Genomic DNA, 13,128 nt, shown 5'->3' with positions numbered 1-13,128 from the left:
TCACTGATTAATGTTTTTTAAGATTACTTTTTTGAGAATTAAGTCTTAAATACTTCCCATTTAAAAATAAATCAAACTTTAAAAAAACGAATTTATTCCCTTGAAAACATCGTTGTATTTTGTGTTTTATTATACATATCTAAAAACCTATCAAAATCGACAAATAACAATCTTTTAGTTGAAGTTTACTTGCAAATTTATAGTAAAATAAAAGCTTTTGTTACATACCGTATTAAACTAACCAAAAAATGTTGCAATTGTTATCTACGGATAGATTTAAAATTTTCTTCCGATGGTCACAGAAATAAAGCCATATATGGTAATGAATATCACTGATAATGGTACCTGGATTTTCATTTTTTCCTTTATTTAAAAATTTATATGAATATCTAATTCTACATATCTACATGGCTTTAGATATGTGACGTTAAAAATCATTTAAAATCAGTTAATTGCTTTGTATATGTATGATAAAATGTAATATAACCATTGAACAGGATACATACAGGCAATTGATAATATTATAATTGAAACTATAAAATTAAGCTATTCTCGGGACCATCAATAATGTATCATCTTAATTAACGCCTATCTCAAAAAATGCTTATCTCAGAAAATGCTTTTCTAAAAACATTTTAAAAAGCAAAGCATTGTTTTATATTTAGCAATCAATATATTAATAAGAATATATTTTGATATCATTAATATGACTTAATTATATTCATTTTGTATAAAGACACATTCATTTATTAAAAATTGTTAAGATAAAGTCCAAGCTTTTTAGCTCTAACTAGTGGCTACGCCCCTAGAGGCCTCTAATGGTACTTTAAATGTTTTTTTTTTATATTTAAAATATGTCTATGTTGCGTTTGACATTTATGTTTCATTGAATGCTCTTTGTTAAATCAAGAAACATAATTTTTTTGTTTTCTTGTGATTTCTCAATCTCTTAGGAAGGTGGTGGTACCCTCCCCCAAAATAGTTACAAATCTTTCCGGGACCTATGAGAACCTACCATGTTAAGAAGAACCTGATTGCAGCGAGATCCTTTGGCACAAATATACAGACACACAAACATCCTGTTACTAATAAAGTAACAGGATGTTTGTCTGTGTGTTTGTACTCTCTTTTGGAATCATACTGCAGAGCTAAAAATACGAATATGCCCCCACATAATTGGGGGATTTTAAAGTTTTATTATCAATTGAGAAAGTTTTTACAGATATTAAGGTTTTATTTTTTTTTGGGGTAAAATTCTTGCTTAGATTATATTTAATTAATTAACTAAAATTTATAGAAGATATTTAAAAGAAACAAACTTTAAAATGTGAATTAATTAAAGGTTTTGCTGTAAGTGTTTTCTAAGATAGGCGTTTTTTGAGTACAGACAGGTTGAATTAAACACACACACACATACACACAGACAGAGTACGGACACCACAGAACTTGATTGTATTAAAGTTTATTCTTCAAAACATGGAATAGGATAAAGAGCACACAAATTCTATTCTTTTAATAAATTTATATATAAATCTGTTGTATATGGATGTACAATAATTAAAGCAAGGCTTTATTTTAATACTAAACAAAATTACGTAAAGATGGTTCCTGAGATATTAAATCAAGTCAGTTTATAAAATAACATGTCTTTTCAGTTATGGGAATACAATTATTTACTTATTATAGTTATTGAAATTGTCCTATATTGGTCCAAACTTATAACTTAAAATACACTGAAGGGACTGCAACTTTTACAATATTCAAAAATGTTTGGTTTCTATATTTCAACTTAACAAAATTTGTTGGTACCATTTGTACAATGACAGGTAAGAGAGGGGACGAAGAAAGAAAGAGGGAAATATAAACGGCTATAAGTTGGGTTTATAAACAAAATCTGTATGATTATAAATCAATAAATTAATAAACTTGTTTAACCAAGTTGTCGAGATTTTACATAATATCACCAGGGACGTCCTAGGGGGTGGAGGATAAAGGGGTAGGCATCCCCAAAATTTTTAATTTTTACCCCCCTTAAAATAAAAAAGCTTAGACGTCACTAACTCTATGACATAAAGATTTCTCCCCCCAAAATGAACTTTGTGATGCTGTAGGCATCTCAGAAATTGTAATTTTTAATGCTTCCCCCCCCCCCCAATAAAAATGCTTGGACATCCTAAAAAAGTATGATCTATGTTATCAAGATTTTCAATGATAAACAACCTTTTTGTTTCAAAGACCCAACTCTGTGTGAATGAAACAGTGATATTACTGGATAAAAATTAATTAAAATCAACTTATATATTAGCCAGATTTTATTTAATTGATGACCTTTTTGTTTTAAATCCCCAACTCTGTTGAATGAAACAGACAACTACTTAAAATAATGGGCCCTGAATGTTTATTTTATATGGATTTTTCATTTAAATAATGTTTAGTTGAAACTTATGTATATTGATTGTAGGAATATGAATTTAAGGCTTTAAAAAAAATTAAATAAAAAACAAAATTTGGATATCTAGGGTTTAAATGTAGGCAGGTATTTAGAAAAATTTGACTCTTTTCCGATAATTGGGAGAAAAAAAAGATTGCTTTTGTTTATGGAAAACCTTTAGTAAGACTGCTAATTTTTTTGCTAGATATGTATAGCAAATGATATTTGTTTATTCTTTTTGCCCAATTTTATTCTTAAATCATGTATTTTCTGAAGATTTCAACAATTTTTCATATGTTAGTGTACCTGCATAGATATATCAATATTTGGTAACTGATTTTACGAAATTAACGCAGGTTTTATATTTAATTGTAAACCAAGTTTGAACATTTATTTCAAAAGAGGTGTAGTACAACAAAATTTTTGTAGTATAAATTTCGTTGTTTTTATGTGTAAGCAAAGAAAAGGGTGATTTTTCCTTAGTCTTATAAGTGCACAGATTGTTGTGTTATTTTTGTGAGAAGTGGATCTCGGCATTCTTAATTAATTTATTTCTACCTTTATGGAATTTTTAAGGCATTATTCCTTGAAAATTACTTAAAACATAAGAAAAAGTAAATAAAAATGCAATTTGAAAAATTAGCTTCGCGATCACTTTAATTCTACTTGGTGGAAATAAAACTTAGATTTAATTTTAAAGAAGGACATAAGAAAATTTTATCCCGAAACCTGAGTTTTACGACTATTGTATTAAGATTTAAAGGGATGTTAAGTTCTCTAATTTAAAAAAAAGGAAAGGCTATTTATTCTAAGCCTTAACAATTAAACAAATCTTCCTTAATGAGATCACCCGATCAATGATATTACTTTAGTTACTCAAATATTAGAATTGCAAACAGTCTTAACATAAGATCTTTTAAAAGAACTGGAATAAGCGTATTTACATAACTTTGTCTAGCGTCAGTCTCTCAGTCTACTTAGATATTGGTTACAAAAATATATATGCTATTTACAGGTCCTCTCTATATCACAGCACAATTAAAATTCACGATTAATGCACAGGGATGGATATAAACAAATTTTTAGAGAAAAGGTACTGAGGTGCGAGCTCGATTAAATATCTATATATACATAACCCTTAAAAGCTAACAAGAATGAATAAATTGCGACATAAGGCTGAGTTGTTAATATACTATTGAGAAAAGAAAATTAGTTCGCTTACGAAGAAAGTAATTGAGATTAAATGAAGTTTTAAGTTATGGGCAAAAGAAAATACAACCTTACATCTTTTTCTTCCTTACATACTAAGTTCCTTACAAACTAACATGTATATACATAACAAAATGACAACGGTGTAAATTATTTGGTCTCGTACAGTATAAAAGTCATAACGTCTAATATTTTACTAAATAGTGATCACTACTTGACTAGTTACATAGAATAAAAGTTTTGGTCACACTTGTCTGAACAGTCTTTGTCTAATAAAATTGTATGTCTACGACCAAGCTAACAATTGCCACTTCAACGTGTACGCTTGGGGCAGGCAGAACCCCGTCGCCGAGGGACTCCCTCAGCATCGGACTCCTCCCTGCTATTATTTGAAGAACGCGTAACCGAATTCAGGCTAGCCGTCTCTGAGGCAGTCTCTGGCGGAAGGGCAGGGGTTGGGGTCTCAACTGTAAGACGCAGCTGCTCTAAGCCTCCGACAACTCTCTCCGGTAAAGGGAACTGAATCTCACTGTCCATAGAACTGAACCGGCTGGGTGGGATATCGATCTCGAAAACGTCCACCAGAGGAATTGTACTTTCTGCGTCCTAAAATAGGGAAGGAAATATTAATTAGACAGAAAGTTTTAATAGATATTCGGAAGAAATATAATAATGTCTATCCATATAGGTTGTTAGACAATCCTGATATTCTAAAAAGATTATTACATAAATCAACCAAAGTCATAATATTAACCATTAAGAAGGGACAAAACTATAGTTAAAATAATTCACTGTCTACAAGCATAGCTGAACTCACAAAAGCCTTTGTCTTAAGTTACGTAATCTTTGCAAATAAGAATATTAAAAGAATTTATCAAACTTACCGCTGATAGGTCTGCTGCAGATGGAGAATCAATGCGACTAAGGCATAAAGATGAACTATAGCTGGATCTCTCCGCTGACCCTCCAGTACTGGGCAGGCTGAACCTTCGCATGGTTGTATAGTGCTGCACCAGGTTAACTGAATTCGTAGCCTAAAGTAAAATAAGTTTTATTAGTTTTAATCGCAACACTAAAACAAAATTCAGAAAAATCAGGAAATGAGAATGCCTAAAATCCTGTAAAGCCATATGTTTAGGTAGTGACTCAACTCACTTTATAATAGAATTAAAATCTTAAAACGGTTCAAAAATGCTTACACAACCATATGTTTTAAGGTTAACATTCTACCAATATAAAAAACGTTAGTTATAAACACTTTTGATATGTATATGAAGGAAAACTAGGTACGGCCTCTTTCTGAAAATTAATATAGAAAGCACTAATGCATCTATACTTACATGAAGACGCTCAGGTTGATCGAATATCAACGGGCGGAATCCAGGACTTCCTGATGGGCTGTCCAATCCCGCAGGCACATTACTTCCGGTAGGTCGATCCTCGGTGGGAGACAGGCTGTGTACAGCGAAAAACCCGGCTCTGGACCTCACCTCGGCTGGAGTTGATGGACTAACAGAGGGAGCCTAAAACAAAAAGGAAAAATAAGTCCTGTAATAACTTCAGAGAACCCCAATGGGACACGTGCGGCATGAGCAGACTCTCAACTTTCCCAGAAGGAAATAATATTAGTTTATTAATTAAAATTCTAGTTAAAGTCAACTGGTATCTCAATTTGATTGCGGTAACCGGGCGGATTTCTCTGGTGACATAAAACGATGACAAACGGTGAGCGATATATATGGAAGAGCTGAAAGTCAACGTTGAGGAAGTGAGAATAGGACAGAACAATCCTGCAATGACATGATGCTTTACTAGACAAAATGGGTGGCTATACAAAAAAAAAATCATAAAACAGAAAAGAAACATTACAAAAGAAGAAAAGTTCACCTGTGTATCTGACAGAATATCATCCATCACAGAAGACGCGGCTTCGTAAATGCCTGTATCTGACGGCTCCACGGTCGGCGACGCAACTCCAGATCGAGTCCTGCGACTGCAGGGAAGAAGCTCAATGGTCCGGACGCCTATATCACGGAGGCGCCTGCATACATCTCGAATCCAGCGAGCCAGCGACCTGTCCGAGGTGTTATCTAAACGATTTAAAGTCTCAAGCCCTACAGCGCCGAAGAAGACAACTAGGAGAGCACAAGCAAACAAGCCTAAACCCAATAACATGTTGAACAAGCCACTCATGTTGATTGTGTCCAGACTCGTCTTCTGGTCTCTCCTCGACTCGGCAGACCCAGAATCACCTCCGACAACATTGTCTCCAATGTCACCGCAGGAATTCCGCATCACCGAATCGAGGAGAGACCAGATGATCTGAATTGTCCTACTAAGCATCAGTGAGAGATGCTCATTGCCAAACATCTCCCCTTGATACCTTTCGGGTTCAGAAGCGTCGTAAGTACTCCCATAGTCATCAACGTCAGCGAGGCTTGGTACCTCGGACGCGTCGCTGTACACTGAATTCGAGTCGTCTAAGGAGGTTTCGAGAAGAGAGGAATTGGCGAGAGTGGCCGCAGCCGCTCTCATCGACTCCTCGAATCTCTCCTTAATATTCTGATGCGCGTCTAGGCTGTCCGGAATAAACATAATGAGCAGATGTAAATTTAAATAAGGGACTAGTGATTCTGAAAGGCAATATAATAAAATTAATTTTATGAAAGAGACTGTACACACAAACATTTTTACAGTCTAGTGTTTAAAGTAACTATGGTTGAGCTACCTAAACATTAAAACTTTGATTTATCATTTAAAAGTAAATTTAAATTAAACGTAATTATAGCTGAATTAAGTAAAACAAAAATCTTATTTTAAAATCTAAAATTAAAGCGAACTTGTTTTAGAAAATTTAAGTCAATATTCAATAAAATTTGATTACAAAAAGGGACGCTGTAATCAAAAGCTAAAACGAATAAAATGATGGAACATATCTGTGTCAATATAAGTATATGTTTACGATGGGTAAACTTAACTTTTGCAGACGGAAAACGTAAACAAAACCAAGGTACGTCAATTTACCTGATGACTCAGATATGTCCTATCAAAACTGCAAATATTATATAAAACAGAATCGTCGTAGATTGAAGATATGCCCATATTATTTCTAACCCACTTTTGATCAAAATATAGTGATAAAAGCCTTATCGACGAAGAAATATTCTTCCTGAGTTTTAAATAGTGGCTAACGAATACAATAATGAGTATATCAACAATCTATAACATAACAACATTTATATAAAACAAACGAATTACTATATTTTATCACTTTTATATAAATTCTCTTAAAATTAGCGGTAAAATTAAACACTCGAACGCAAGCTCCGCTCGCAAAGACAATTGTTGTTAAAATGAGCATAATTATTGGGCTGCCAGCTATTTATAACCTCACTCAAATCTAACCCCTACCACTTTTGACCGCCCAAACATAAACAAAGGGTTAACAACTTATTGTTACGCAAATTTTAATTACAGACGTCGAACGATATATTTCATAGACATCAGGTCTAATAGATATACTTGACAGCGATGTAACATAAGATATTAGCTTCATATTGATTAAAATTTATTCATGTTAAAAATAAAATGAAATACAGCTAATACCAATAATGGTATAAACCATATGTACATATACAAAATATACAAACAAGGGTTACCAACTATTGTCGGTAAAACCTAATACTTATACATATATACGAGTAATTTAACCAAAGAAATTAATACGATATGTAAATATTAATTGTACTTATTTTTTTTTATAAAATATTGTTTAAATTCAGGAGACAGTTATATTTAACAAAAATAGAGATAACTAATCAATCCATTATAGGTCTATCTGTAACGAAAAGAATTTCTAGAATATCCCTGGGATAAAATGATTAATAAAAGATTATTAAAAGCTCTTTTGTTTAGATTACCATAGCCAGGATACCCCAAGGAACCGGTTGGAGCACGCGCACTAACTCTTTTTAGGATCTACCATGGACCAGCCTGGAGATAACCTAGATGACCATGGAGTATTGGAGCCCTACCACCACCCTACCTTGGATGGATTACGGTTGTGTACCTGCCAACACCTTGATACGGTAGACGAGAACAACAACATTATCACCACACCGGACTACGATGGATTCTCAGAGAACCTGTCCATCACCATCCGGAATTTCTTGTTAAATACAGCCCTGAATACCAGAGCAGACAGTAGAGTGGAGACCGATAGTGATATTAGTTCCAGCAGCACACTATCCCTCTCTGCCGATGACCTCAACCAACTCTACTATGACCTGGAAAGTCACTCAATCACCTTGGACGAGAATGGCAACAAGGTAGCACAAGTGGACGCCCTTAGCTACATATCTACCTCACCATCAACCTCAGTCTACTCTTCGAAAGAGATTACTTCAACACCCAGTTCATCATCAGAAGAAGCTGAACTATCCAGAGTAACAGAAGCAAAAACATTTATTGATGTGACAATGTTAGATAAAACTAAACCCCTCAAGAAAAGAATGTATTCTGAATGGGAGGTTTATCATCTTGTATACCCAGCCATGAAAATACGCAAAGCTTACTTTCTTAATGGAAAGCGTATTTAACTTAGCTTAGTATACATACCTATAGTTTATTATATATGCCTATACTGGGACTACTAAAATTTTTCTTTTTCTCTTTTTTCTTTATTAACAACTTACCCCCATTGGAGATGCGATCCTCAATTTTCAAATTCTTTGAACGTACATATAAGACTTTTACAGAAATGCTTCGCATCCAAACTATCTATCTATGCTTGATATAAAGTTAACACTTTATAGAGCAGATTATGAATATTTGATTGATGTGTGCCCCGCAATTATCCAGTAGCAATCAGGCACAAGACACAATTACTTTAGCTAGGCCCAAGGCATTATTTGTATCCTTTTATGCATTCATAGGCCTATCTCTACCTATATGACACCATATATGGGTAACGCTAGCCTATTCATGATAATTTGTATGTGATTTGCTAATAGTATATGTTTATTAAAGACATTATGTTTATTGTTAAAGTAACCATGTAAACAATCAGTACAAATACGTATGCCTACAACCATGCCTGATTTACGTCACATATTAACATACAGACATTTAATTGCACAGACAAACACTAAGATCCTGGTCCAAAGCTAATGTTATAGCATGTACCTCTTAAATTTATTTAGTTATTTATTGACTCTCCTACCATCAACTTCTCTTTCTGGCTTTAAAAGGTAATGACTTAGTTGTTTGGCATGTATTGTAGTTTAAATTTAGGACCCTTAGTACTTAGCATGAATTGAGCTTAGGCCTTATGTTAGAATTCTAACACTTAGCACAATTCACTGCTTGGGACTCAGGGCACATTTCTTTCCTACTCTACTTATGATTTTAACACTTATCCTGTAAATATTTTCATACTTAACTTATGCACTTGTAATATAAATACACTTTATAAAAACATTTTCCTTCCTTAATACTTGATATACTTATATAATTCTGATCGAATATCAAAACCAACCATTTATTCTTAGATTAAAGCAACATAATACTTCGCGTGGGTCTTTTGTTGAGCTTCCACCAGCTCAACCAAATTCGTATTATACTTGTGGGAATAGAGGGTTAAGCATTCTAAACAAACGAACCGACGATGAGAATGTCTATGTGTATTGCAGTAAAAGTAGGTTTTTAGTAGCACTCATAGAAGAGCGGTCTCCATACCTAAATTTGGACAAACGCCCCATTCGCACCCACAATATTTAAATACAAGTTAATCATGTCATTACATTACATTCCAAATATCAAATGGGGATAGATGTCACTGCTTTTGGCTTACCTATTCTCTTGAAGTCAAGAAATACCCTATACACCATCTCTTTTCTGGAGGGTTTTCTTTTCACCTTCCCTTTGTCTTTCCCTCTACTATGATGTTAGTAAAATAGGTAGGCCAAATCGGTGACATATATCCCCATTTTCCTAGGGCACTAAGCACATCTACATTTACCTGTTTTTAGAAAAGTTGACTGTTCTTCGACTTGAGTCTTGTAATCATAGTTTCTAAGAATATCTAGGCCATCCAGTTTCTCTAGTATGGGGTCTCCCAATGTTATCACATCCCCTAGACATTAGGTAGATAGATAGATAGAAAGATAGATAGATAGATAGATAGATAGATAGATAGATAGATAGATAGATAGATAGATAGATAGATAGATAGATAGATAGAAAGATAGATAGATAGATAGATAGATAGATAGATAGATAGATAGATAGATAGATAGATAGATAGATAGATAGATAGATAGATAGATAGATAGATAGATAGATAGATAGATAGATAGATAGATAGATAGAAAGATAGATAGATAGATAGATAGATAGATAGATAGATAGATAGATAGATAGATAGAAAGATAGATAGATAGATAGATAGATAGATAGATAGATAGATAGATAGATAGATAGATAGATAGATAGATAGATAGATAGATAGATAGATAGATAGATAGATAGATAGATAGATAGATAGATAGATAGATAGAAAGATAGATAGATAGATAGATAGATAGATAGATAGATCCAGCGGATATTAATCGATTTCAAAGCCATACTGGAACAATAAACTGTTGTATATCCAACATTGTAAACTAAATAACCCATTTAGTAGATGAAACAACTTTCACATCCATAATTTTAATCTACTCAAGGGGTATTTTGTCTATCATGCTTAAAGGTTAACATCAATTTATTGATATTTGTCCAATTTCTTAAGATCCCTGTTTTCTTGACAGGTATTGTCAATAAATGATTAAATTTAAAAAGGTACTAAATGTTTTTTTACAGTGTATTTTTTACTCAAAAGTTTAGACTTAATATAAAGATAAAAGCTGAAGTATTTTCATTATTACCAACCTATTCGAAACTCTGGACTTTTAGCAGAACTTGATTTGGTGACGTCATAATCGGAAATATCAGCTGATTTGATGACATCATAGTCACAGTACTCATCAGCTGATTGTACAGCGTCACACTGAAGAAAATCAGCAGATTTTTTGGTCACATAATTATTAGAATCAGCTGATTTATCAGTTTTGTGTTTTGATTCATCCTTATGTTGCATTTTAATCACTTTAATGTCACGTGTAAGAAAATCAGCTGGTGTTATAGAGTCACTGTTGAGAAAATCAGCAGCTGTTATACCACCATGTTCACTGAAGTCACCTAAAAAAATGGCTAGATACATCAATCTATGAAATAGAATTGATTTTGTTGCTTTTGTATCATGTTTTAAATATCTTTCCTTTTTATTGTTATCATTAAAATATCTAGTAAAAATGTAAAAAGGAGATTTGTATATAGACACACTTACATTAAAGTAAAAGAATGGGTGATGAGCTGTACTTAACTCTCCTCTCAGGGCAGGGACCCTGTCCCGTTTTTTTTATATTTGGTGTTTGAAATCAGCTAATATCGTAGGAAATGTAAACATAGCCGTGTCCCTACAAAAGAACAAAAACCAATTTGATAGCAGACGAAAAGGGTCTCTGCCATTTGAGACGTGTAGTTGTCCAGATTATACATATATACTTATACAGTATGACCCTCGAAAAAGTATTTTTTAGCATCTGCAGCCCTTATTTCTCAATGAATTATTAAAAAATGTATATGTCCTTGTTCTCTATAGATTTCCACATAAGTAGATATAAAAATTTTGATTTTACCTCCATTAACTTCGGAGATTTTTAGAGCTAAAGTTTTGAAAAAGTGACTGAGAAAAAGAATTTTTTTTTGTTTCTCATGATTTTTGGATGGTTATATTATGTTTTTCTGGCAACTGAATAATAATACACAAAGAAAAACAAGTTAACTAATTAATTTATTTTTATTCCACCAAAAAATATCAATTTTATATGGCAAAAAATACTACTGAATGAATTGATTATATTTGCAAATTTTAGGTTATTTATTTACCCTTATTTATGAAAAGGATTAATTATGACAGTTGCTCCGCCCCCTTTTCTAACATCTCAATTATTTAATAGGGGGCTAAATAAGTTTTTTAGACTTAAAAATCATTATGTTCTAATTTTTTTTTCTTTATAACTTTTTTGTTATTAAAGTTAGGATTATGAAACAAAAACAATTTTCCTGCTATATTCATAAAGATTTATTTGGTTTTTTAATCTAAAACAAATTTGCCTAATAAGTAAGTTTTTCAAAATATCATTAAACAGACTCAAAAAATATGTGCAAAAAAATGATTACTCAAAGCCTAAATCTTTTATTTCATTTTTGTATAAAGTTTCTGCTAGTAACAAAAATAAAAGGACTTCTACCCTAATTTTGCTAAAAAAGTCGTTTCATGTTAAAAGTTACTTTTTCCTCAGTCACTTTTTCAAAACTTTAGCTCTAAAAATCTCCGGTGTTAATGGAGGTAAAAAAAATATTTTTATATCTACTTATGTGGAAATCTATAGAGAACAAGGACATATACATTTTTAAATAATTAATTGAGAAATAAGGGCTGCAGATGCTAAAAAATACTTTTTGGAGGGTCATACTGTACATTTATTATACTGACAATTGAACAGAAGATTAAAGAGTAGCTTCACATTTGCTTACTTTCAACCTACCTGATGATACCACGTCATAGTCATCAGCTGACTTGATGACGTCACGATTGAGAAAATCAGCTGATGTTATGACGTCACGATTGGGAAAATCAGCTGATGTAATGACGTCATGGTCAATGTAGTCCTCCTCTTCCTCCCCAGATGTCAGGCTATACTTCTGCAAAATTTGAATTTGATATATTTTAGATTTAAAAAGAAAAAAGGAAAAAATTATTTTAGGGGGAATAGAATTTTTTTTAGTGGGGGGGGGAGGTTTACCACCCTTCCCCACAATCCAATTTTAATTTTAGATTAAAAATATAAGATTTTTTTTGGGGGGGGGAGTATTTTGTTTCTAGGGACAATTTATCTTGGGAGGGTGGAAGTACCCAAACCCAAAAAAGTTAAGAACCTTTCCAGGACCTATGAGAAGCTACCCTGTAATGGAGAACCATATTGGTTAAGTAGTTAGCGAGATCTTTCGGTACATACAGACAAACATTTCTAATCACTGTAGCTTTTGATAGGTTATTTTAGGTTAGGCAAATAGTGATGATTGCCCTGCAGGATTAGGAAATAAGCCCCTAAGGGGCTAGAAATAGAAGAAAGTCCTCTGTGAAAATACGAACAAACCCGCTACTTCGTTTTTTTTCATGATCAAAATTTTAAATACCTTTTTATTCAGCTTCTTACACGTTTCCATTTTAAGTCTTGTCTGAAAATATATTCAAAATATAAATTCTTATAATAAAGTAACAGGATGTGTGTTTGTCTCTGTTTCTGTTTGTACCGAAGGATCAGGCTAACCGCCGGACTGAGCGGGTTCTCCTTAACAGGGTAGCTTCTCATAGGTCCCGGGAA

At 32.8% G+C, this 13,128-nt stretch overlaps 1 protein-coding gene across 2 annotated transcripts in view; it reads right to left on the bottom strand.

Moving 5' to 3' along the window:
* Positions 1-12,978, bottom strand: part of LOC145332324 (uncharacterized protein CG43867-like) — a 283,573-nt gene extending 270,595 nt beyond the window's left edge. For both annotated transcript variants that reach the window (XM_080177312.1, XM_080177313.1), the window contains exons 1-4: positions 12,941-12,978; positions 12,289-12,445; positions 10,568-10,876; positions 9,660-9,773 (exon numbers count right to left, since the gene is read on the bottom strand). In XM_080177312.1, the coding sequence (XP_080033438.1) occupies positions 9,660-9,773; positions 10,568-10,876; positions 12,289-12,445; positions 12,941-12,970 (610 nt within the window). In that variant the 5' untranslated portion in view covers positions 12,971-12,978. The remainder of the gene's footprint in view (positions 1-9,659; positions 9,774-10,567; positions 10,877-12,288; positions 12,446-12,940) is intronic.
* Positions 12,979-13,128: the final 150 nt, after the last annotated feature.

Source organism: Acartia tonsa, chromosome 11 (assembly GCF_053477335.1).
Source record: "Acartia tonsa isolate MP-2025a chromosome 11, ASM5347733v1, whole genome shotgun sequence".
Taxonomy (NCBI): Eukaryota; Metazoa; Arthropoda; class Copepoda; order Calanoida; family Acartiidae; genus Acartia; species Acartia tonsa.
This window is presented reverse-complemented; position numbering and strand designations above follow the sequence as displayed.